General features: G+C 45.6%; 3 protein-coding genes across 3 annotated transcripts in view; 1 reads left to right on the top strand and 2 right to left on the bottom strand.

Annotated features, from left to right (window-relative positions):
* The window catches only part of LOC121598955 (beta-arrestin-1-like), a 56045-nt gene extending 38574 nt beyond the window's left edge, over window positions 1–17471 (bottom strand). The window contains 1 exon segment of the mRNA XM_041926338.1: window positions 16925–17471. The gene's annotated coding sequence lies outside the window, so the exon portion shown is untranslated.
* Window positions 17472–19959: 2488 nt separating this feature from the next.
* Window positions 19960–21016, top strand: LOC121600314 (checkpoint protein HUS1-like). Its single transcript, XM_041928783.1, has one exon. The coding sequence runs from the start codon at window positions 20097–20099 to the stop codon at window positions 20973–20975; it is 879 nt and encodes a 292-aa protein (XP_041784717.1). The 5' UTR covers window positions 19960–20096; the 3' UTR covers window positions 20976–21016.
* Window positions 21009–22276, bottom strand: LOC121600313 (GATA zinc finger domain-containing protein 1-like). The gene is made up of 2 exons (XM_041928782.1): window positions 22119–22276; window positions 21009–22047 (listed from the first exon to the last, which is right to left on the bottom strand). Exon 2 carries the CDS (start codon window positions 22011–22013, stop codon window positions 21084–21086), a length of 930 nt encoding a protein of 309 aa, XP_041784716.1. The 5' UTR covers window positions 22014–22047; window positions 22119–22276; the 3' UTR covers window positions 21009–21083.
* Between the last annotated feature and the right edge of the window lie 1317 nt (window positions 22277–23593).

The following is a 23593-nucleotide window of genomic DNA, read 5'->3' on the forward strand; positions in this document are numbered from 1 at the left end:
GGGTTCTTTCGTTGAGATTCATTCATATGAATCTTTGCGATAAGTGATTCAAATCTCGAATCGAATCTCTAGATTTATAAATCTTTAAAGATTCTCCAAAGATTCAGGAATCTTTTTAGATCCATAAAATCTTACGAGATTCATGAATCCTTAGAAAATCTTTAGAGACTCATGAATCTTTCATAAACCAATAATATTCATTCATCTCCATGTATTCATGAATCTTTATAGATCTATGATTGTTAAAATATAGAATTTGCGCGATCGCATGGTACAGTGGTTAACTTGCACGACTTAACAACATGTCCGTCATGGGTTCGAACCTCGCATATACCGTTTCCCCGTAGAAAATAAACTATCCGGCTGTGTTGTACTAGCCAAGAAGTATCGAAAGCCTGTATAGCCTGGCATAATGACGTAGCCAAGAAGAAGAATAATAAAAAGTTCAAGTTCTATAAATCTTTGGACATTTATGAATCCCTGGAGATTTGTGAATCTTTCGAAATATATGAATCTTTTGAGGTTGATGAATCTTTCAAGATTTTTGAACATTTTGAGATTCATCAATCATTAGCGATTTACGAATCTTTGAGATTCATGAATCTCTTTTTCATTGTATCAAAACTATCTAAGTTATTTATTTTTTATTTTGTAGAAAAAATATTTATCATTCATCTAACATTAAGAGCGATTTTAAACGTATTTTATTTCCAATTATGCAGATGACCACTTTGCCCCGAGTACCCCTATGCTTTACACTGCATAACATGTGCACACAGTACGGCAACAGGCACAAGCGGAGCTCTACTCCCAATTTTCCGCACCGCAACCGTTGACGAGCGGGTTGTGGGATTAGGGATATGCGGGTCACAAACTTCTCCCTGACCCATAGAGACCATATATGCATCGTACATAATGCAGAGCTTAGATGGGATGAGCACGCCGAGCCATCGTGTGGGTGTGGGTGTGTGATCGTAGTGCAGAATAGAATCTGGTGGAAAATATTGAATTTTCTCACCAAATGGCCAATGACCTGCCAACGACCGACGAGCAACCGCACACATACAGTGTGGTGATAAAATGCCAAACCTCGGCAAGGCGGCAGAAGAAGAGCGGAAAGTGGCGACGAAGTCATTGCCACTTACCCAGCCGCGTACAAGATTTATATTCATGCCTCAACTAGCCTCCCATCGAGGGATGCGCACCTATGGATGCACCACAGTCGATCGAGAAGTGAACGGAAAGGAAAAAGAGCACGCAAGTGAGCGAGACGGAGTGCATTTATTCCATCCTACGCCAACCTGGCTGGCTGGCTCTGTTGCGTTTGCTGCCGCCAGTGGCGATGTAGAATGTTGCCGATTCCAGGCACGCACCAGACACACCAACGCGACGCGATGATGTGATCGTGCTGCTCTTACCCAGCACTCTCCAAAAGGATGACAACGATGGAACGGAAATCGATGGCCATTTCAAACTCGTCACCTGCATTTGCATCATAGCTTGGGTGGCCGGCTCCACATTCCTTTCCCAGCCTATTTACCCTTACCGAGCTATACCACAGCAGCTTCTACACTGGCGGCATCGCGGAGAGCTGCGCTGAATGTGATAACAGAGTGATGGTGGACTGCGCGCACACACACACACACACACACACACACACACCGGGAGTAGATCAAACCATCAAACCTTCGACGACCCCCACGAGTGGCGGTGATATGGTCTCGCTAGGCAACTGGTGGTGCACTTGGGGCAAAAAGTAAGCATGACATCGATTTATCATCTACCCACCCATCCCCCCACGGGGTTGGAAATGTGAAGCGCGCTCGTGCAAATCGTTACGTTTCTGCCTCCCCTGTGAGCCCTTCAGTCCTTCCATGGTGTTGTTAGTCAGCCAACATTGTAGCCGAAAAACAGAGGCGCAAAATAAATTGAGCATTTAATTTTGTGAACTCGGCAGAGCACCGATTTCCTGGAACTGGTAAAGTTCCAGCCCGGCCGAGACGCCAAAGGGGAGAGAGCGCACATAATTTAGTTACAATGTGCGCCCCTCGAAGCGTGTAAAGTCACAGGTGATTGCATTAGGTCATTGTAGTTCAGGCCAAACACTGTTAGTGAGATGTTACGGCAAGCGGTATGAAAATATCCTTTATTTATGTTAATAATTCTTCTCCAAATTAGGATTCGCATAGAATCCTCTCCGAATCATAACGCACTCCACAGTCTATCAAACCCAAAATTAAAAGACAATCGTATATAATTAGGAGATCAGCCCAATCCCCCGAATCTTATGCCACGCGCTTGCAGGAGGATTAGTGGCTTCGGAACACTGCTGCTTTTAATGTTGGTTAAGGTTAGGGGCTCACCCAAGATCCACTCCGTAATGGCTTCTCTGATAGCAGACAGAAAATAAGCTCGAACCAAAACCAAAACACGTGCACTGCTGCTTCGTGAGTGTGTATTCAAAGAAGTTATGTCTGCTTTGCCGTGCGTTTGTTACTGGTTTGTATGTGTACTGAGAATTCAATATTTTTCTTATCTGCTTTCTCACCTCATAGCTTTATGCACGGTACACTCGGTCTTAACACAGTCTTAAGCCGGCATTGGTCTTTGAGACTTAACACAGACTTGTCTGGAGTACAAAACCAATCTATACCCTAAAGGACTCCTCATCGCAGGCTCATATAGTAATAATTTCAATATAAAGTTTAAAGGTTCACTAAAGAATTATACTTGAATTCAGTTCCATTGATATCAAACATGTCAAGTAGAATTTAAAAAAATCAAAATCAAAATATCAAAAAAGTTCTACATCAGATTTTACACGAAGACAAATATTGTTTAAAGGTCACTTTTCATATCTCTCTCTCTCTCTCTCTCTCTCTCTCTCTCTCTCTCTCTCTCTCTCTCTCTCCAAGCTTATGTACGGACCAAAAAATATATCCACGAACCAATCAGGTGCAAAATTCGTAGAAAAAGATGAAGCAGAAGAAAATAAGTCCTACGAAGGTCCTGCTTCCAAATGATTGCACACAAAGTTCACGAACATTCCAGTGTAAGGAGGAGGAGGAAATTCAAATACTCCTCCCGCTTCTTAAATGAGCTTTACTAAAAAGTTTCTGAAAGCCCAACCCACAAACAAAACAGACGAAAAGAATAATACGCGACATTTTTAGGATATCTTAATAAAGTTCTTTTTAAACAAATAAGGTGAGTTTCCTTTTTAACACGAGTATGGCTAAATATAGAGGAAGCTAACGTCCTGAGAACAAAAACTGTCCATACATGATGAATTTAAAATACGGTTGAAGCCTTCATAATGTTGATCTCAAAAAAATAAATAAATAAATAAAGATAGAGTGAGTTTTTTCTCGTTTAGATCAGCCTTAAAACAAGTTGACTCTTCACAAGAACAAATAGATTTTTACATTCATTGCAGATTTTTTTTCAACGCTCGGATTTGAACCACAATTTCCAATGTCTAAATCTATTACATTCCACACATGATAGCCTCTCATTCAGCCGTGCAATCAAACACATCAAAAAGTGATGCGCAGCGGAGGAGGTACGAAATTTGTTTCCGCCACCGAAACTACACGCACGATCGATTGCGCACAAAAGCCCGGAAGCGCACGGAGATTCGCACAATTTCGGTGTTCAACGCAAACATCCGGTTTCGCTCACAGTCCAAAAGGTCAAAATGTGTATGCATGCAGCAGCTCCAGGGGAGTACCGGGGATGACAGCAAAGAGCGTCGGAATGGGAGAGCGGAAAAAACGGAATCACAGCACCGTACCAGTACAAGATGAAAATTTTGAACGACGACAGGAACAGTCGAACAGAAGCAGAGCCGGAAAAATAACACCAATAACAATAGGACACTACAAACCCTCCTCAAACCACATGGTGGGGGATGTGGCCACATCACCGACACCCTTTTCTCTCTCACCACTTTCCACTTTTCTAACTAGATACAAATCTACACACATCTCTATCTGTCGAGGGAGGAAAATGCCGTTGAAAAGTGGGTGAAGCTGACTGAGCCACGCAACACAGCAACCAAACAGACAACAACTACAAAAAAAACCCTCCGTATCGGACAACCGATACGAAATTTCCACGAAAGCATACCGCAAATTGAGTTTTAAAGTGCTTTCTCATCATTTCTACCACGGCAAATCGAATCAACGCCCACTGCATGTGAACGGTGACGGGAAGGAGGAGACGGGAGAGTTTGTGGCATCTGAAAAGAATGCCAAAAGTAGGTTAGCAGCTCGCGTATCTCGGAGGCGCAAAAGGATGGCCATTATCCGGACGCGATTGGTTGCGTTTTGTTGTTGCCGTCTGTGTGTCTAGGTGGGGCGGGGTTGTTGTGGTCGGAGAGGGGTGAAAGGGGGATGTACTTGCCCGATTTTTGGCCCAATGTCCAAACGAACATCACCACTAAACAAGTTAATTTCGATAGATTAAACAGCAAACCGCGAAAACGGCATGTAAGGGGAATATGGGGCAAAATGGCCACCCGTTTAACAGCCACTCGATATATTCGATTGCTACAATTTCAATGGATTTTCAAAATAAACATTCAGTACAATCGACCTTCTTCTTCTTCTTCTTTTGGCTCAACAACCGTTGCAGGTCAAGGCCTAGGCCTACCTGTACCACATTACTTGAGGGTTTGGCTTTCAGTGACTTATTGATTGATTGAGCAGGATAGTCAGTCCTACGTATTCACTCCATTTGTTGAACCCATGACGGGCATGTTGTTAAGTCGTACGAGTTGACGACTGTACTACGAGACCGGCTCTAGTACAATCGGTAATACAACAATAATCACCTACTTTCCTATTTTTATTTGTATTTGTTTTACTTTTCTCAGTCTCAGGGCTCAGTTAGCTCGATGTATCATCCAATAATATGTTTTTGTTTGTCCTTCTCTTTCTAAAGATCCTTTTTGTTGGTATCTTATACCATTGAATTATATTTCGTAGTCTTAAATAATTTCTTATCGCTTTCTATTCTCTCTTATATCTTTTCATATTCTCTAATGATTTATTTTGTTTTTGTTTGCGTTCTAAAGGATTTTAGGACGCGTTGGGTTATACTTTTCATCATCAGATTGTTAATGTTTAGTTTATTTTTTTTAAATTTATGAGCCCCGAATGAACCGTGCCCCTATTTGTAGGATTAACTATGGGTAGTCAAAAAGTCACTGAAAGGCAAGATCAGTAGCGGTACAGACAGGCCTCGACCGATAACGGTTGCTGTGCAAAAAAATAAGTAGAAAAAGAATAAGAAGACGAAGAAGAAGAAAAAGAAGAAGAAGAAGAAGAAGAAGAAGAAGAAGAGAAGAAGAAGGAAAAGGAAAAGAAAAATAAAACGAAGAAAAGAAATAGACGAAGAAGAAAGAAGAGAAGAAGAAGAAGAAGAAGAAGAAGAAGAAGAAGAAGAAGAAGAATAAGAGGAAGAAGAAGAAGAAGAAGAAGAAGAAGAAGAATAAGAAGAAGAATAAGGAAAATTGTTCAAATTAATGGACAATAACAACAGTATAAATTTTGCAATTTAATTCTTGAGATTTTTTTTTAATTTATACCGTTAAATAAACCTCAAATAAACCAATGTATTAGTGCCTTCCGAAGAGGGAAAAAGCCAATTACATCCATAACCTTTATTTACCAGAAAAGGCAAGCAAAACTTAACATCTTATTGATGTTTGGCAAAAAAAACGCTTTCATTTGTCGTCGAAACAATACCGCGTAAAACAAATCATTCAAACACAACCGCTAAATCTTTAACAGCTCCCCACACAAAAGCACTTCGTAAGATTGCTGTGCTTTTGATTAAATTAAGCACAGCAGTCTCTGGGCGCATTAAATATGCATTGCTTCATTTCAGACGTACGCAACCGACAACGGGGGCCTGTGTTCCATAATTTACTACAAAACTTTTACCCCAACGCGCTCGGAAATGAAGTCCGAGCTTCGAACAGTGTCTCACCTCATTTCCATTGGGTTCTGCACAAACTAACAAACTGCTCACTGTTCCCAGCAAATCGTGTAAAAAGCACATTTGAAAGCGGATCAAGAACAAGATCTCGAGCAAAAAAGCCAATTCAGCGCAAAGTGTACCCAACAACTAATAGAGCATACCCGTGTCGGAGGTTGTATCATTTACAATCCAACTGAAATGGCATTATAGAAATGTATAGTTTCGGCTTACAACACGCCTGCCAGACTTTGGAACTCATTCATTTCCATAACACTCGCACGCAATCTCGAACTTCCCGTTCGAACCAACATCTGTCTGTTTAGATTTAGATTTTCCTCGAATTATGCATGCAGCCGCTTCTCCGAACGTCGAAACTCGAAAATGGTGTGCGTACCCGGGTACAATTTCCACTTTCCAGCACACACACACACCGGGGCCACCAACAATGAAAAGGGCAACTCATTTGGCTGTACATACTTTTAACAACTTTCGCGTTTTGCTCCCGGTGTTGTCTGAATGGTCCCACTCTCTAACAGCGGAAGTTGGGAGTGGAGGGGGGGGGGAATGATAACCATAAATCCAGATACGATAGACAGAGCACGCGCGCACGCAATGAATAACACCAAACGAGGGAGAGAGAAAGAGAGTCGGGAGGAAACTTCCAGCACTAACGGTGATGGAAGAACAATAAAGGCATCCGCGCGTTCGGCAGTGAAGGTTAGCAACGTACACAGCAGCATTTTGGCCCAATTAAATGTCGTAAACATTTCTAGCTAATTGTTTGCCGAAAGTTATCATCGGCCACCAGGCCAAGCGATAAGATTAGCAACGAGAGGTAAACAATCGAACCAAGCTCTTACGGCTTTCCGAGAACACAAACATGTACCCTCTTCTGTAAGGGTTCAAAATTGTTTTATAATATTTATCGAAAAGCTACTTTTTACTGCTTCTCACAGTTCACAGGTTAACCCAAAATGAAGCAGAGTAAATGTCGATCGCACATCGCAATAGAATCACGAAACAGCAAAAGATCGACAGCGGCATTAATGGCACAAGAATATAGCACACCGACACAGCCGACAGCAAATCCCGTATCACTCGCGCTTGTCAATATGTATCTGGTTCACCCAACGGCCACAGTTGGTTGGGAATTAGTTAACTCGCCGCCCGACTGCCTTTTTAGGCGCACGCAACAAACGGGGACATGAACTTGGCATAGCTTTAAGCCGATACGGCATTCGATTTGATATGCCGGAGACCTTTGGCGATCATTCTCCACCGACTGCCACCGAAAGGGTCATGGCGGAATGGAACGGGGGGAGTCGTTCTATCAGTCCCTTTCCCCGCCGACGTCCAACAAACACACACACACAGATGTATCGTGGTAAATCAAATGACACATCGTCAACGAAGGACACAACTCAATCAGCAAACCGTGTGAGCGAACGTTGGAACGTTCTCTAGCAAGTTGGTAGACCCATTACAAAGCCAAAGGTGCCACAGCAGTTCAAACCGGGGGGGGGGGGGGGGAAGGGGGTGAACATAGTCGCGAGTTTGTAAACTGTCCAAACCGGGACGACCGCGAGCATTGCACGATTGGTGGTTCCGAAACGGTCAGCATTCAGCGAAATGATCCGATCCGGTAGAGGGAGGCCCAATTACCACCAGCAGAGCTTGGTGAGGAGTGTGGGTACGGTTTATACGGCTGGGCAGCTTGCCAGCGATGCACCTTTTTGCGTGTGTCAGCAGCAACACGTACGTACGTAACAGCGACCAAGCAACATCAGCCGGGCCGACACTAACTCTCCGGCTAGAATCATTCAGAATTAATCATCCGCAAAGGTGATGACGCTTTAGCCGTACGCAGCAGCAGCAGCGTACTCTATGGTGTGTTGGTAAGTTTACGGAATGTATTTATTCAGGGTGTCAGAAGATGTTTCGAGGTGTCGATGTTTAGCAACTTCCATTTGGTAGGCAATTGTGCCCATTTTACAAAGGGTAATATGAAGAATAGAATTATCACGTTTTATTTGTGTTTTGCTTGGGAATTCCTGTCCATTGGTTTTCAATGAACTGAACGATACAGACAGTGCTCTTTCTGCTAAAGAAGAACACAAACAAACTAGATTCTATCCGAAAGGTGCTCTGTAATCTGTACCTTGTCGGCATAGAACGGCCAGAACAACGACCCATTTTTAACGTGAACTATTGTAGAGAAACTATTCTACAAATAATTTGTAATTATTACAATCAAGAACACAACTCGAAGGGCCCAAAAAAAGGAACTCAACCCCTGCTCACAAGTATATTTGCTTCTCTATTCTTCTCTAGTTTATAATTCCTCCTACAACTTCTCGCTCGACACTTCAGAAAGGCCTACATTCATATGACCGCTTAGGGCCTTAGTTGTAATTCGAGTCTTATGTCTTGTACGATAGCAGATACACATCGCTGTTTCAAATGAGTTGAACTCAGAGAGTCAGATTGAATCATCAGAATCAAATACTAAAAGTAAATCAATAAAGCATTGAGTCTTCCTTACGATTCTTATTACTCTTACTCTATCTACTTCACTCAATGTACCCTGCACCTGACTATGCTCCAAAAAGTGAATCGATTCGAACCAGAAGTGGGATGATTCTCCTCCAGAAGTCAAACTCCTCCAATGCTATTGTGCTGTTGATCGTACTAAAAACAATCAAAATGTCAAAATTGTATGCCTCAGAATTTGATGATTTTACCAAGTTTGAAGTACATGAAGAGCGATCAATGATTCGCAAAAGAATAATACTTCACAAAGAATTCATTTAAGGCTACAAGTTAGTTAATATTTTTGCTAAATCAGAGGCTATAAAATGATATCATATTGCGAAAATATCCTAAATCTACAGTAATCAAAAGGGGCCTTCTCTCTGATTACTTACATGAACAAATATCCCATTTTAGGTCATCAAGATAAGTATTTAGACGAAGAAAACACAACTTCAAATACAATATTATGCAGTCGCAAAGAAAAATGATAAAACAGGTAACATCAAACGAATGTTTAATTGAAACACATACATATCCTAAATCAGACATAGTTGTGTTCTCATTTAATAAGGCTAGAGTTATGGTATCTAACTTATTCCATTTGATCCACATTTGATCGAACTCGCACCTTCGCATCAAAACACTTGTCTTCTTGTAAGCCAACTCTTTCCCGCACAAAACGGATCATTTGCCCACAGTTGGTACGACCCAAATCACCACACCATCATCGGCAGCAGCAGCAGACAGAGCAGAGCGCGCTGTGCACCACACCTTCCAGTGAGGACGACGCAGCATTCACGTCTGGAGCCGGCGGATGGATGGGTGTTTTAAAAATAAACACTTTCCCAACGGCCCTTGCACAAAGAACACCGTCTCCTTCGCACCTTGGCACCCGGCAGCACACAGCAGACCTCGGCCGAAACATCATTCGGTCGAAACCGATAGTGTCTACCCCGGATTGCTGCTAAATACCGGCGGCCCTACCACCACCACCACCACCAATCCAGCCAGGGACGGTCGTTTACAACAAATCGAAAGCGTGGTTGGTGTAATAATTTTACAAATAGAACAACAGCATCTCCACCACACCTCACTCATATCCCCCCCACATTCCCATCTTCTTTCTGCCAATCTGGGTGTGTTGGTGGACGCTTGGTGGATTGGATTGCGTCCAAGTTAGGGTGTGCTGCTGCTGCTTGGCTAAAACGGAAACATTGATTGCCTTGCAACAAATTGACCATCATTGCCAGTAGCAGCAGCAGCAGCAGCAGCAGCACTGCCAGTAGCAACCTCATCTCCGCTACCATCTCCCCCTGCCTCTAGGGGTGGGTGAATGGAGTGAAAAGCGTTTTGCTAATCCCCTCCCCACCCAATGCCACCCTTTAACCGGCCATTGGTCCGGACTCCCCTCCCGAACCACCCAACGGGAAACGGATTATTTATTTTATTTTCTCAACATTTTTGCCATTCGTTTCTCTTATTAAGTGCCACTGCAAACGAGTTGTTTTTTTTTGTGAGTTAACAAAACTACACCAAATGCCAAATCATCGTCCAGAATCGGGTCAGGAGGTTCCGTGTTTTATCTTTTTTTTTTCGGCTAAGTTTGAAAGCTTCCGTTGATGAACAAAAGGGAAACCAAAAGCAAAAAATGGCTGCAGCATTTCTGGCAATGAGTATACCCCTTCTTCTGCACCCGCTGGGAATTGTGGACCAGAGCAAATTCCAGCACTTCATGGGCTTCTCGCCGGAGCTCAGCCGAGAACCTGAGTGAGTACGTTATTCATCATTTGTTGCTCATGCTCGTCCAATTTGCTCCACCTTACTAAGTAGTGGTGGGAGCTCGGAATCGGACCTACCCGAATCCGATTCCTTGTTCGGAATCGATTCCGGAGCCGATTCCGATTCCGGAGCCGATTCCGGAGTCGATTCCGGAGCCGATTCCGATGCTGGAATCGATTCCGATTCCAAAGTCGATTCCGGAGCCGAATCCGGAGCCGATTCCGGAGTCGATTCCGGAGCCGATTCCGGAGCCGATTCCGGAGCCGATTCCGGAGCCGATTCCAGAGTTGGTTTCGGAGCCGATTCCGGAGTTGAATCCGGAGCCAAATCCGGAGCCGACACCGGAATCGGCTCCGGAATCAGAACTTGACTCCAGAAACGGAATGGTTTGAATTGAAATAAGAAGTGTGGGAAGCGAAATAAGTCCGCGAATCTCCATGTGAATAGATCATTTACAAGTAAATTTTGATGCTTTACCGTTATCAACACATAGCATCATTGGACCCAAACGCCTATTCCTATGAAGATGCCGAAATCGACTCCGTTTCGAAGCCAACTCTGATTTCGGAGTCAATTCCGATGTCGGAACCGATTCCTATTCCGGAGCTGATTCCGATTCCCAAGCCAATTCCGGAACTAATTCCGGAGCCGATTCCGGAACCAATTTCGGAGCCAATTCCGGAACCAATTTCCGGAGCCGATTGCGGAGTTGATTCCCGAGCCGATTCCGAAATTGGTTCCGAAATCGAATCCAGAAACTGATTCCGGACCAACTATCCAGAATCGATTCCAGAAAACTTCGGAGCTAGCTGGAATCGTTTCCGACGAAATCTTCATTTTTCCCCTCACTATTACTAAGCCGCCTCCGTGCTAACGACCATGCTCGACCCTCCATATTAAGCCAGTTCAGAGAGTGTGTGTATTGGTGTAACATTGGCCAGGGATCATAAAAAAAGAACAACCCATTTAATGATGAAAATTAACTGCAGAACAAACCCCCTCAAACGATTACTTCAAACGCGTGCGAGTGTGTGTTTTTGTGCCGATTTTCAAAGCTTTCGGTAATATATGCGCGCCCGGCAGTTGGGCTACGCTTGCTGGAAAAGTCATCGTGTAATTAGTAACTTTATCCTTGCGTGAAATGGGAGGTGGAACCGGGGGTTATTGCGCATAAACCACCATCGTCACCACCCAACACCCAGAAGGTTTTTGTGAATTTGAACGTAACACACTTTGTTTTGTTGCGATGCGGAATATTTGACAAAACGCTGCCAGTTGCTACCAGCATCTCTGCACCAGCCAAGGGAAAAGCAGGACCAGGAGGAATGTTCCGGGTGAGAGTTAATGATGGCAAAATACCGGGAAAAACGATGTCGCGGGAAAAACAAACCACGTACGGCGGTTGTTCCCGATGAAAAGGCTGTTTGTGCTTTGGATCCCCACCCACGAGTCACACGTTTCGCTTCATCATCTCCGCAGTAGATGATGCGCTTAAAAGCAGCACACAGCTAAAGCACAACCCGATCATTTTGTGTGGATTTAAAAAAAAAAGATCCATGGAAACTATCAAAAACCTGGCACAGAATGTTTAAATGATTGGTTAGATATCTCAAAGGGGAGGAGAGGGGGGGGGGAAGGTACAGTGAGTGGTAAACGATCAATTCGACTGTTTCAATAGGACCGAACGAAGTATTTAGATTTAATTAATACTTCACCCGTGGTAATGAGCCGTTTGTAGTGGTTTCTGTCGAAAAGCTGCTAATTTAAATCCCAAAACGTAACAGAGCGTGTGTGTGTGAGAGAGCAAGCGGAAAAGAGAGACAGGTCCTCTTGACAATGGAGGAAAGTGTCTAACATTTCAATGATTATTCAAGAAAGATATTTAGATTAAATTATTTCGAGGAAATGATTTATTTTCCTCTATTTACGGTAACTGAAAATAGGATAACAATATTTAGCGAGAGGTCTTCACAATCACTAGACGTTGTTAAAGATTCAAGGTAGCTCTACAAACTCCCCATGTCCTATGCCTTGTTTTGTGTTGTGTTCGTTCGCCTATTTAAATAATACATCTACATTAGTGATAGAAAAAATTAAGTTTTTGTCGGATTCGATTCCGAGCAGCTCTGCAGTTGTCTGGAATCGTCCGGAATATCAGTTTCCGGAATCGATTCCCGAATCGGAATCGTCTCCGGAATTGTTTCCGGAATCGGCTCCAGAATTATTTCCGGAACCGGCTCTGGAATCGGTTCCGGAATCGACTTCGGAATCGTAATCGGTTCCGGAATCGACTACAGAATCGTAATCGGTTCCGGAATCGAAATCGGCTCTCCAATCGGGATTGGTTCCTAAATTAGAATCGGCTATCAAACGGAGTCAGTTTCGGCATTGCCATAAACATAGGCGTTTGGGTCCAATCATACTACGTATTGATAACCGCAAAACATCAAAATTTACTTGTAAAAGATCCATTTTCATTGAGATTCCCAGACTGATTTCGCTTCAAAAACTTATTTTTTCAATTCAAGAACTGATTCACATTCCGGAGCTAATATTAATTCTGGAGTCAATTATGATTCCGTTATCGGGGCCAATTGCGATTACCAGGTCAATCCGGCGCCGATTCTGATCGCGGAATCGATTCCGGAGCCGACTCGGGAATCGGATCCGGAGTCAACTTTGGAATCGGCTCCAGAGTCAACTCTGGAATCGGTTCCGGAATCAGCTCCAGAATCGACTCTAGAATCGGAATCGATTTCAGTTTCGGAATCGGCTTCGGAATTGATTCCAAACCTGGAATCGGGTAGGTCCGATTCCAAGCTCCCACCACTAATCTACATCCAATCTACACCTTCAGATCCAATATATTCTTCTTTACAAGTAATTTCTTCCTTGCAGTTGGTGATAGAAGGTCACTTCAGGAATGAGTACCTTAAATCAAACAAAGATCTTGATACTGGCACACGTCACATAGCGAAAAACTTATTTGATATGAAGATTTTTACGACACAAGAAGCTTTTAGCAGACGACCCGTTTAGTTGTTGAACGAGAAGCGGTTAGTTATTCAATGCGAAGTAGAAAACCATCTAGCTTTGCGAGAGATGGTCGAATTTTTAAATGCATTAGAAAGTTGGTGAAACCGTTACAGAGCTTGCGATAAAAAAAACCATGGCCACTAAACAAAAGTTCCATTTAGTTATGTAGTAAGGTGATGGAAATTGATAGAATATTCCAATAGATCGAGATCCAGTATCCAGTCGCCACACACTTAGCCGACCGCACGAATCAACGCCAGTAGAATGCAAACAGTACTCGCGTAACGAGCGATTTCGTTGAAAAAAAAAACATATTACAACATAAAGTGCTGGAAACTTCTTGGAATAGATAATAGTATTTGCTGTTAAATCTATCATTTGCACGCAACGGCGCACAGTGGTGACGACAGCTTTTAAAGCTATGGTTTGCTATCGACGTCACACTGTGGTGTCGCCGGACGTCAAAGCATTGCCAACTGGGATGACATTTCCGGTAGTTCCATTCTCAAGAATAAGATTTTGAAGAAGGCAGTCAGACATTTCACAGATAGCTAACGGTCTAGTTCAGCGGGCCCTTTGAGGCCCAAAGAGCCAAATTCTAAATGCCCGTAGACCATACTTTGCCCGATCTCACTGGTCTAGTCAGTCTGGCATAGATTTGTCACGTCATTAGGATAGCGCCAGGCCGGATAGCCTTTTGGTCCATAAAAGCGACGTAAATGCTTAATAGCTCCCGGAGGGATTGGAAAAGACAACGCAACATATCTCATATTCCAACAACCGTTTGACGGAACTCAGTGCGATCGTGTTTTACCTTAAAGATCATCCGATTTATTGTGCAATCATTAGGATGATTATGGATATTGGATATTAGGGATCGAAACAGATTGTCCACGAGATCCACCGAGAAGAAACCGGATATCTCAATTTCCGAGTAAGTCGAATTTTACGGTTTCCAGCCAAATTGGAAGGTTTTACCCACTGAATCAATTACTTGAAATGATTACGACTAGTGATGTGGTATCTGGAGCGTACCCACAACTTCGATCGGAATCCGACTATTGTTAGTCCGCTTCCGACTGTGGGAACCACCAGTTCCGCCCGGAGTCGGAGTCGTCCAGAGTCGTAGTCGTCTGGGTCGGAGTAGTCCAGAGTCGTAGTCGTCTGGGTCGGAGTCGTCCGGAGACGCCCGAAGTCATACGGAGTTGTCTGGAGTCGCTCGACGTCAGAGTAGTTCGGAGTCGTCCGGAGTCGTTCGGAGTCGTCCGTAGCCGGAGTCGTCATGAGCCGGAGTCATTCGGGCTCGTCCAGCATCGATGAGAGTCGAACCGGAATCGTAGTCGTCCGATATCGTCTGGAGTCGTCCGGTGCGCGTGCTCTTAGTATACAAGGCTTTTTTTGGAAGTCCGACTGCGGACGACTCCAGACTCTATTTTGCATCAGTCATAGGTTGAGCCAAATCAGATACCTCATATAAGAGGTATTCGCGTATCAAGGGGACATACCATACATTTAAGACATCCATTAACATCTATCAAGTCTTTTAAAGCAGTTGAAAGAATCAAATAGAGCTCCCCCACAGTTAAATATTAATTTTACTCACCTTTATTTCAAAACAGCATCAGTAGCAGAGCCAACGAGAATGGCAGCAGCACGACATGGCGTCAGTGGAACAGTTTCGCCTTCGGTGTCCAACACTTCTCGCACTGATTTAGATGTGTTTCCTCCGAAAAAAACCCCCCCGGTCACATATTTTCGCACACTTGAATACTTTTCTAAGACCGTATCACTCCAGGCCCACCTCTTCCCCCTCTATCTCACACACACACACACACACACACATTAAACTTGAAAACGAATGATACACTAGAATCGTCAAGTCCTCTCGCCCCTCACGCTCGCTCGCCAGCCACATTCCAAAACCCCGTAACCGGAACCGGATGGAAATGTCGCTCCGCACAAAACTCCGGAGCCAACCGGAGGGACACTCGGCTGCGTGTTCCTTTTGCGCTACCGCTCTGCGTACAAGGGCGATTCTGCGTACACGTGTGCGGTAAACAACGGAGCCTGTGCGAAGCCACGGATAACACCGTAGCAGCAGCAGCAGCAGCAGTGGAAGCAGTGCAAGCAGATAACAACAAATGTGTTGGAGAAATATTAAACAAACCACCCTAGCTGCTTCCCCGTTGCCTTCTCCTCCTCCTCCTTCCCTCCGAAGCTTGTTGTCGCAGTAACGGGAGTAGAAAAATTCAAATCAGTTGCGCCACTTCTACCGGATACCTTCTTCGCCACTCCTCCCGCTGGGGGGGCAGGTCTGTCTATCCGAGCACACCCGTCGTCTGTCTCGAGATAACGACCGGGGGAAGGGGAAGAATACGCACACAGCAGCGGTGTTGCATGGGCCTACTACGACGCTGCCCGTCGCCTTGACAGTGAGGCAGCAGCGAAGGCATTAGGAGGTGTGCACACGCCTGCTGCAAAACGATCGAACGTTCATCAATTGATTTCGCGAGGCTCAACCCCCCGCCATGCAGGGTGAGCAAGGCCACTGTACGGCGTGTGGGATAATTGTGTTAATGTTATTATTTTCGTTTGTCCCGTCACTCCCGACAGTAAAAGGAGCGTGAGATTTGCCCCGGCTCTGTCCCGAAGAGTGGTGCGCGATGGGACGAGATTTGCCAAAATAAGAGGACGAGGGGAAAGAAGGAGAAAAAGTCCCCCTCCCCGTCTCACACAATCGATCAATCACAGGCGCAATTTGACGAGCGCGGAACAATCACGATCCGGTCGCGTTCGTGTGGGTCCGAAGAAATCCGTGGGTCATGTTGTCGGTCTGGAAGCGCCTGAACGACTACCCCCCCCCCCCCCCCCCCACACCACCCAACACGCTACGATACTAATTTGCCTCCTTCCCCTTATCTTGTCCTGCGACCTGTGATTGTGTGTGTGTCCCACTGCGGTTCGCTAGCGCTTCGGGAGGTTGGAAAAGGGTCAGAGAGCAAAGAATTCTGTGGTTCCAGTGGGCGAGTCTGGGGGGGGGGAGGAAGGTTGATGATGGCTTCCCGAATACGCATTTGTCAGCGCCAGCGCTATACGCCGTAGATATATGCGAGAGCGTACTGCATGTGTATGGGTGGATGTGTGTGTGTGTACGTGTGGAGGGCCCAACACACTGTCACAGGGCGTACTAATAACAATGAATGTTCGTCTTCTGCATGGCTCACGGGATTCGCGTTTTTGTTCCAGCACACCACATTCACACAGGCACGCACGCACAGGCAGCACACATACATACACACACGCGTCTTGTGTTTTGAAGCCAGTTGATGATTCACTTTAGATTTTCGTGCATTTTTGTCCATACCTGCCACCCATACAGCACTACTGCACAGCGACCCATGGAAGGGAGAAGTGTGTGTGTGTGTGTGTGTGTGTGTGAAGGACGGAGGGGTGGGGGAGCTATCTATCTTTTCCGGTGTCCGTTTTTCTTCTTCCTCTCGCTTTTTTTCACAAACACACAAACACACGGCAACACACTCCGGGAAGCAATTACGCTACCGCTGGCCACAAAAGGCGAACGCTCCACCTTTACCTCTCTGTGTTCTTAGCGATGCTTCCTGTTTCGACGGTGCCAAGCGATTTTCCGATTGTGTTAGCCGCGACACAGCATAGCCTACGGGGCAGCCAAAAAGCAGGGAAGGCAAAAGTCGCTAGCCCAAAAGGCAGGTCGATTTTTGCTCCCCACCCGACGACGTTGAAGCAGCGCGGAGGTGGAGAAGGAGGCGTGATTGTGCGGCGGTCACTTTGCTTCGTCTGCAAACCAGCAGACCAGCGAGAGAGCGACCAGACCACCAGGATGAGAAACGGGTAACGGGGGAGGTTTGCAGCAGCACTCCGACCAGAACTGACTGAAACGCACCACGACGACTGGGCTTGAAGCTGGGCTGGTGCCGTTTGGTCCGAAACAAACGCTGCTGACTCAGCACACACACACGCACACACGTACGCACACGACCGTGATTGATCACTTCCGATGCAGGAAAACGAAATAAATTCCGGAATTATTGTTCCTCCAATTCCAGCAGCGCGAGAGAGCCGTAAAGAATGAAGGGTTTTTGATGGGTTCGGCTTGACAGTTCCTGCCCGTACAACATGGCGAGGGGGTTTTGACGTTTCGACGTATCGCTGCAGCTCGCTCATTTTCGCTCTCCCTTTTCCTTCACTTGCCTACGGTGCTCGTTTCAAAGTGACCGTTCAAATAGGCATACAGCGACAACGTCTCGCCCGACAAAATGTAGCTCAAAATTTCATTCTGCGAAGATCAAGTAGCTCATTTGACCCAGCCAACCTACATGTTTTTTGGAATAAAAAAACATAAAATATAAGTTCAAATGTGTTCAAATTTAAATATTTGAGATTTTGATTAGTCTAGCTCATAAACTAACTGGATAATTCGATTGTTTTCTATTAAGCAGAAATGTCACACGAGACTAGTAGCTCTGTTTGCAAAATTGAGCTACTTTGTGTCGCGCGAGATGTCGTCGCGCTCGACATTGTTGCTCTATGTCTATTTGAGCGGTGAGCTTTTGTGACAAAATAATGAGCAATCCCAAAAAGCCAGCTCGTACTTTATAGCTGATTTAGGGCTGTTTAGCAAAAATCGTTCCGATGTCGTACTTTGTGGGTGGTTAAGAGATAGATGGTACTTTGCTAAACTATGGAGCTTTTTAACAAGCACATGGTACTCTCAGGAACCTTGTGGCTAAATGTGTATGGTTCACGATGGAACTTGAAGGCTTGTTAAGAAAGCGTACCGAACTTGGTGGAACTTTATAGCTTTTTAATGCATGACATCGGTACAAGGTGGCTCTTGTCAAAGTGTCAAAGACTGACGTCGTCAATCATTTCATTACTGCTGCACAAGTTAGATTAGTTCTTTGAAGAAGGGATTTTGAGGGAAGTGATTGTGATTGTACAGTAAATTGTGTTACATTTCGTGTAATATATGAATAGTTAGGGTTTAAAAATTCACACATGTACACAAACAAAACAAATCTTTTTGTTTATTTCATCGATGACACTTGCTTCAAAATAAAACACAAAGAAAAATAATCCCTGGCACCGTAGCATAGGGAAGCTGCTTAGGCGCTACCCAAGTGCCACAAATCCACTAAACGACCACTAAACGGCTTCTAAACGCCTCAAATTCTCTACCTAAACGGAATATAGAAAGACTTCGTTTAGCAGACGGCAAACGACTCATGCATTCTAAAAATAGCAAAAAAGCTGGTGGCGCCATCTGTTTGTGGGATACCCAACCTGTGGAGCTTCCTCGCTTGGAGGAGAGCTTTCTCATTTCCTCTGTACTGTTGTATGGTTTCGCATTGAAGTTATGCATCGCTAGAACTAGAACGGCGATACGATTGTTTAAATACTAAACTCCAACAGAAACCACCAGCACTGAAGCAAGTGAGATTTGAGCAATGGTCGTTGGTGTTGATACCCACGTATTTGACCACACGACCATTCATATAGATTTTTGCTCAGAAAGTTAGAAGGCTATATAGGTCATTATAAGATGAAACTTGTCGAAACACATTGCAAGAAAAGGATAGCAATATAATGATGAGTTGTAATACGCCATCTATTGATCAAACCAATGAAGCTGTGAAGCTTTCATTTTTTTCCTATGGATATTCAATTTTCCAGTCGTTTAAGCTTAATCTGTGGCGCTTGGGTATTTAGAAGGACCACCTGGAACTTTGATGCTGTTTAATAACTGCAAAAGGCGAATTAGAGCAGTGATCTTTAGCGTGCCAAAATGAGCTGATTAAGCAATTCTGGCTATTTAGGATTTAATGATACGCCACCTATTGAGTAAATCAATGAAGCTATGGAGCTTCATTTATTTTCTATGGATATTTGATTTTTCAGGCGTATAAGCTTAATTTGTGGCGCTTCGGAAGGGAAAACATTGCGGAACCTTGGTACGGAAAATAATCGTATATTACCTACTAAATAGTACATATTAATATAATTAAATAAATGGAGTTGTAGATGTTGATCATGCATGAAACGTGGTTTATTTTTTAACCTATTTGAGTTAAATTTAAATTTAAATTTAAATTTTAAAAATAAATTAAATAAGACGCACATACACATGAAATACAGAAGCCCTTGGGGGAGTAATTGGTGTGTTTTAATTTTTTGGGGCTTTTGAATTTTGGTCACTAACACAATCACACACTAGCGCGAGCTTTTTGTGGCCATCTTGAACCCTCAAAAAACTCCTCGCAAAGACTTTTAAAAACGCTCGCTTGCAAAGGGAAAATGGCACTGATTTGAAGCGTTGGCGGGCTCGTGCAAAACGGTTTTTGGCCTGCGAGCGGTGCGTTTATGGCGGGTGAGTTGAACGCTTGGCGCACGCGGGACTGTGTGCCATCGCACTGTCTAGTTGGCAAATTCAGAAAAATAACATTCTTTTTGCATTCTTTTCGAGGTTTTTACGCAGCAAAGTCATCAAAAGTATATTTTTCGTTAATAATATTCCATAATTTCTGTAAATAAGTTTTTAATGAAAAAAACATCTCCGATTTGTCAGCATTTCCAGCTGTCATGTTATTCGCTGACAAACCAACCTGGCGATTTCCATCCCTCTCTACCGGCGCCAGAATAACCGTTGTTTACAAAAAACAACAAACCGTTCCGTTGCCTTCCCGTAGAATGAAGTGCACATCCTCCTTCCGGCTTTACTTCCCACCGCAATGAAGTTCCGTGCCGTCATGAACGATGGCATCAACATCAAGGAGTTCCTCAACGTCATCAGCACCTTCTCGCGGATGCAGAAAAATCTCATCATCAACGTGCAGCCGGGCAAGCTGCTCCTGCAGATCGAATCCGAAGCGTACGATGGCCAGTACCTGTGGTGCGAGATCGACGCGACGCTGCGGGACGGGTTCTTCTCCGAGTACCTGATGGACGGCATCGACACCGAGCACAACCAAATCTACATGACCTGCCTGGCGGCGAGCTTCCTGCGCGCCCTCTCCTACGTGCGCAACAACGCAGTGGAGTACATCAAGCTGAAGCTGATCAAAACGCACATGCCCTGCCTGGCGGTGGAAATGTCGACCACCATCACCAACGAACAGGACGTGCTGACGCCAAAGATACAGCACGCCATACCGGTTACGGTGGTGCCGCGCAGCGAATGGAACCAGTACGAGATACCGCTCGAGGTTGAGTACGACCTGTCGATCGCGATGCCAACGGGCAAATCGTTGCGCGGGCTGCTGGACAAGAAGAAAAACCTCGCGCCAACGGTGACGCTGTACGCCACGCTGAACGATGAGCTGTCGCTGGTGGTCGAAACGGAGGTGGTAACGGTGGCCAGCCACTACCGCAATCTCAAGTGTGTGCCGGCGCACAAGCCGGGACCGGACGCGGACGCGTATCCAACGAACCTGTCCGAAGCGTGCTGCCGGGTGGATACGAAGAAGCTGGCAGCCCTGTTCGAGACGATCAACTTTTACGACGTCATCATGACGGCGAACATACGGCACGAGCAGGCCCTGAACATACGGTTCGATATGCGCCAGCACGCGTTCGTGAACTACATTCTGCCGGCGACCAATTTCGAATGATTTCATCGCACTGTTGGGCATTAAATACGCACTTTTACTTACTTCAACTGTATTCTTCCTAACTAAAGTAGATTGCTTAGCACGCTAGCTTAACTCGAAACCAGTCCCCTAACGTCCCATGGTGGCCCACACGTAGTTTCGATTGTCGCACTGCGTGGTGTTGCTCGGTCCGTAGCATTCCGGGCGCGGGTACGGCTCGTTCCGGTCGAGAAAGTAATTAACCGGCGCGTTCATCACAAAATGCATGTACGTAAGCCGCCTCGGTGCTTCCTCGTCCGGCCCGGCCATATACGTGGCCGGATCGAACCCTTCGTTCGGCGGCGGACTGACGGTCGAGGGAAGCAGCCACGTCAGCACCGCACTCTTCTCATTGTACGCGTCCACAATCAGGCCCCGGATCTGGGCGTAGTACGTATTATCCTTCGTATCGAGCATCGACACAATGTCCCCCACCTGGTACCACACGTTGTCCTGCAGCACTTTCGTGACGGTCCTGGTCGAGGCCGTTTCGCGCGGCGCTTTCGTGGGCTGCTTTTTCGTCAGCGCTCGGCGCGATTTAGTCGTGCGGCCGTTTTTCTTCGTTCCGCGCCGTGCCGGCACCCGCGTGACGGGACAGACGCGACGGCGCAAGCGGCGCGGCGAAAACATTCCCACCGGTGTGACGCTATCGTGCAGCTCTTCCTGCTCGTCCATGCCAACGAAGCCGTCGGCGCCTGATTCGAGATCTACCTGTCCTTCTGCGCTGGGCTGTGGAACGTCCACTTTCTTCGGTGTTACCGGACATTCCAGCGAGGCGCGTTCGGGCGAGTGCTGCGCAGCAGAAGCGTCCATTCGTGCGGGTGGGGCATCCTCTTCCATGAGATCTTCGTACTGTTGGTGTCGGTTTTCCGGCTCGGGGGATCTTTCTTCCCGTGGATCTAGTGGGGGATTGAGCTGAACGTCGTGACAGTCGGAACAGATGGATCGTCGGTCCAGCAGGTACCATCTCGCCGTCTCGAGCGTCCCACATATCGAGCATCGCTGCACTTTCGCTGACATTGCCGAGGAAGCGTTTCGAGCGTTTGACTTAGCCCTTAAATAAATAAAGGAGTTATGTAAAACACTTACAAATAGGAAGAGCAACGAACACATGTAACAACTTACTAAAATTTAACCAAGAAAATCACAGTTTAGCAGTGTATTTCTCTCAATGGATTGTTTTGTTTACATTCTTGCTCGGCAGCTTCTAAACAAAACAAAAATCCTGAACCACCAGTTTGACAACTGAGCTGCTCGAACGAACTTTCCACGAAACGCAATTCGAGTAGTTTGAAAAAGGGGTGTAAGTCCGTTAAGTTCACTTCTGAGAAAGTCATAATAATTTTATTACGTTCGGCTTCGGGGAGGATGTTTTGTGGATTTAAGCAATATTCTGGCAAAAAGAGAGGACTTCATGAGTCTAGTTGACACTGTTTGATACATTTCGATACTTCCAATCGATGCATACAAAGAAAGTGTTGTTGGCTTAAGACAACGCCTATCCATAGATTCATTTTAGAGAGAATTGCGGGAAAAGGACTTACATGGGCTGGTTACTGATCTCGTGTAAAGTTAAAAAAAAACATCGTATACTTTCTCTCTCTCTCTCTCTCTCTCTCACACTCACTCTCTCAATTCTCCAGGATACTCGGTCCCAGGCTGCAGGAGTATTCTCTGATGGGTCTCGCTTCACCTGATCGAGCCTTCGAGTTCGCTGAGCTCCCCTGCGCCTTATGCGGGTCTGGAAATCACTGTCGAACACATTCTTGGTGGGGCATGAGTCTGACATCCTCATAGCCTGCTCCAGCGATCGTATCCTGTCAGCCTTCGCCTCGGTTCGCCGTACAGCTCAGCAAGCTCGTGGATCATCCTTTTCCTCCACGCTCCATGTTTGAACACACCGCCAAAGATAGCCCGGAGAATGCGTCGCTCAAACACGCCCAGAGCGTTTGGGTCCTCCGCTCGGATGGTCCAGGACTCGTGTCCGAAGAGGACCACCGGGCGAATAAATGTGCGATATATCTCACATTTCGTTCGGGCTCGAAGTTCTGGATCTCAGCAGTCGGTGAAGCCCATAGTATGCACGATTCCTCTGGACAATGCGTATCCAGATTTCGCTGCTGATGTCGTTGTCCGAAGTAACGACCGTCCCAATATATCAGAACTCCTTTACTACCTCGAGGTTGTCTCCGTCAACTAATACACTGCTTCCCAGATGGTCTGAGTCTCCGACAAGCAGGTACTTCGTATTCATTAATCAATGCAATGAATCAATCCAATTCTTGCCACTTCGCGTTTGAGTCGGGTGTACGCCTCACACACCTTCGCTGTTGTCCTGCCGATGATGTCGATGTCATCCGCGAAGCCAAGAAATTAGAGAGATCGGTAGAGGATCGTGCCACGGATGGCATTCTCTAGCCCCGCGCCTCGAATGACACCTTCCAGGGCGATGTTGGAGAGCAGACAGGTGAGTTCGTCACCTTGCCTCAGACCCCTGTTTGATTCGAACGATTCCGACGTCAAGTTCGATACTCGCACCTTGCACTGCACCTCGTTCATGGTGACCTCTAACAGCCGGATCAACTTGCCTGTTGGTGTTG

This window comes from Anopheles merus, chromosome 3L (assembly GCF_017562075.2).
Source record: "Anopheles merus strain MAF chromosome 3L, AmerM5.1, whole genome shotgun sequence".
Classification (NCBI taxonomy): Eukaryota; Metazoa; Arthropoda; class Insecta; order Diptera; family Culicidae; genus Anopheles; species Anopheles merus.

What these genes read in the sequence shown, in the direction of transcription:
- LOC121600313 (XM_041928782.1), bottom strand. Translation starts at nt 22,013, where the DNA reads ATGTCAGCGAAAGTGCAGCGATGCTCGATATGTGGGACGCTCGAGACG.
- LOC121600314 (XM_041928783.1), top strand. Translation starts at nt 20,097, where the DNA reads ATGAAGTTCCGTGCCGTCATGAACGATGGCATCAACATCAAGGAGTTC.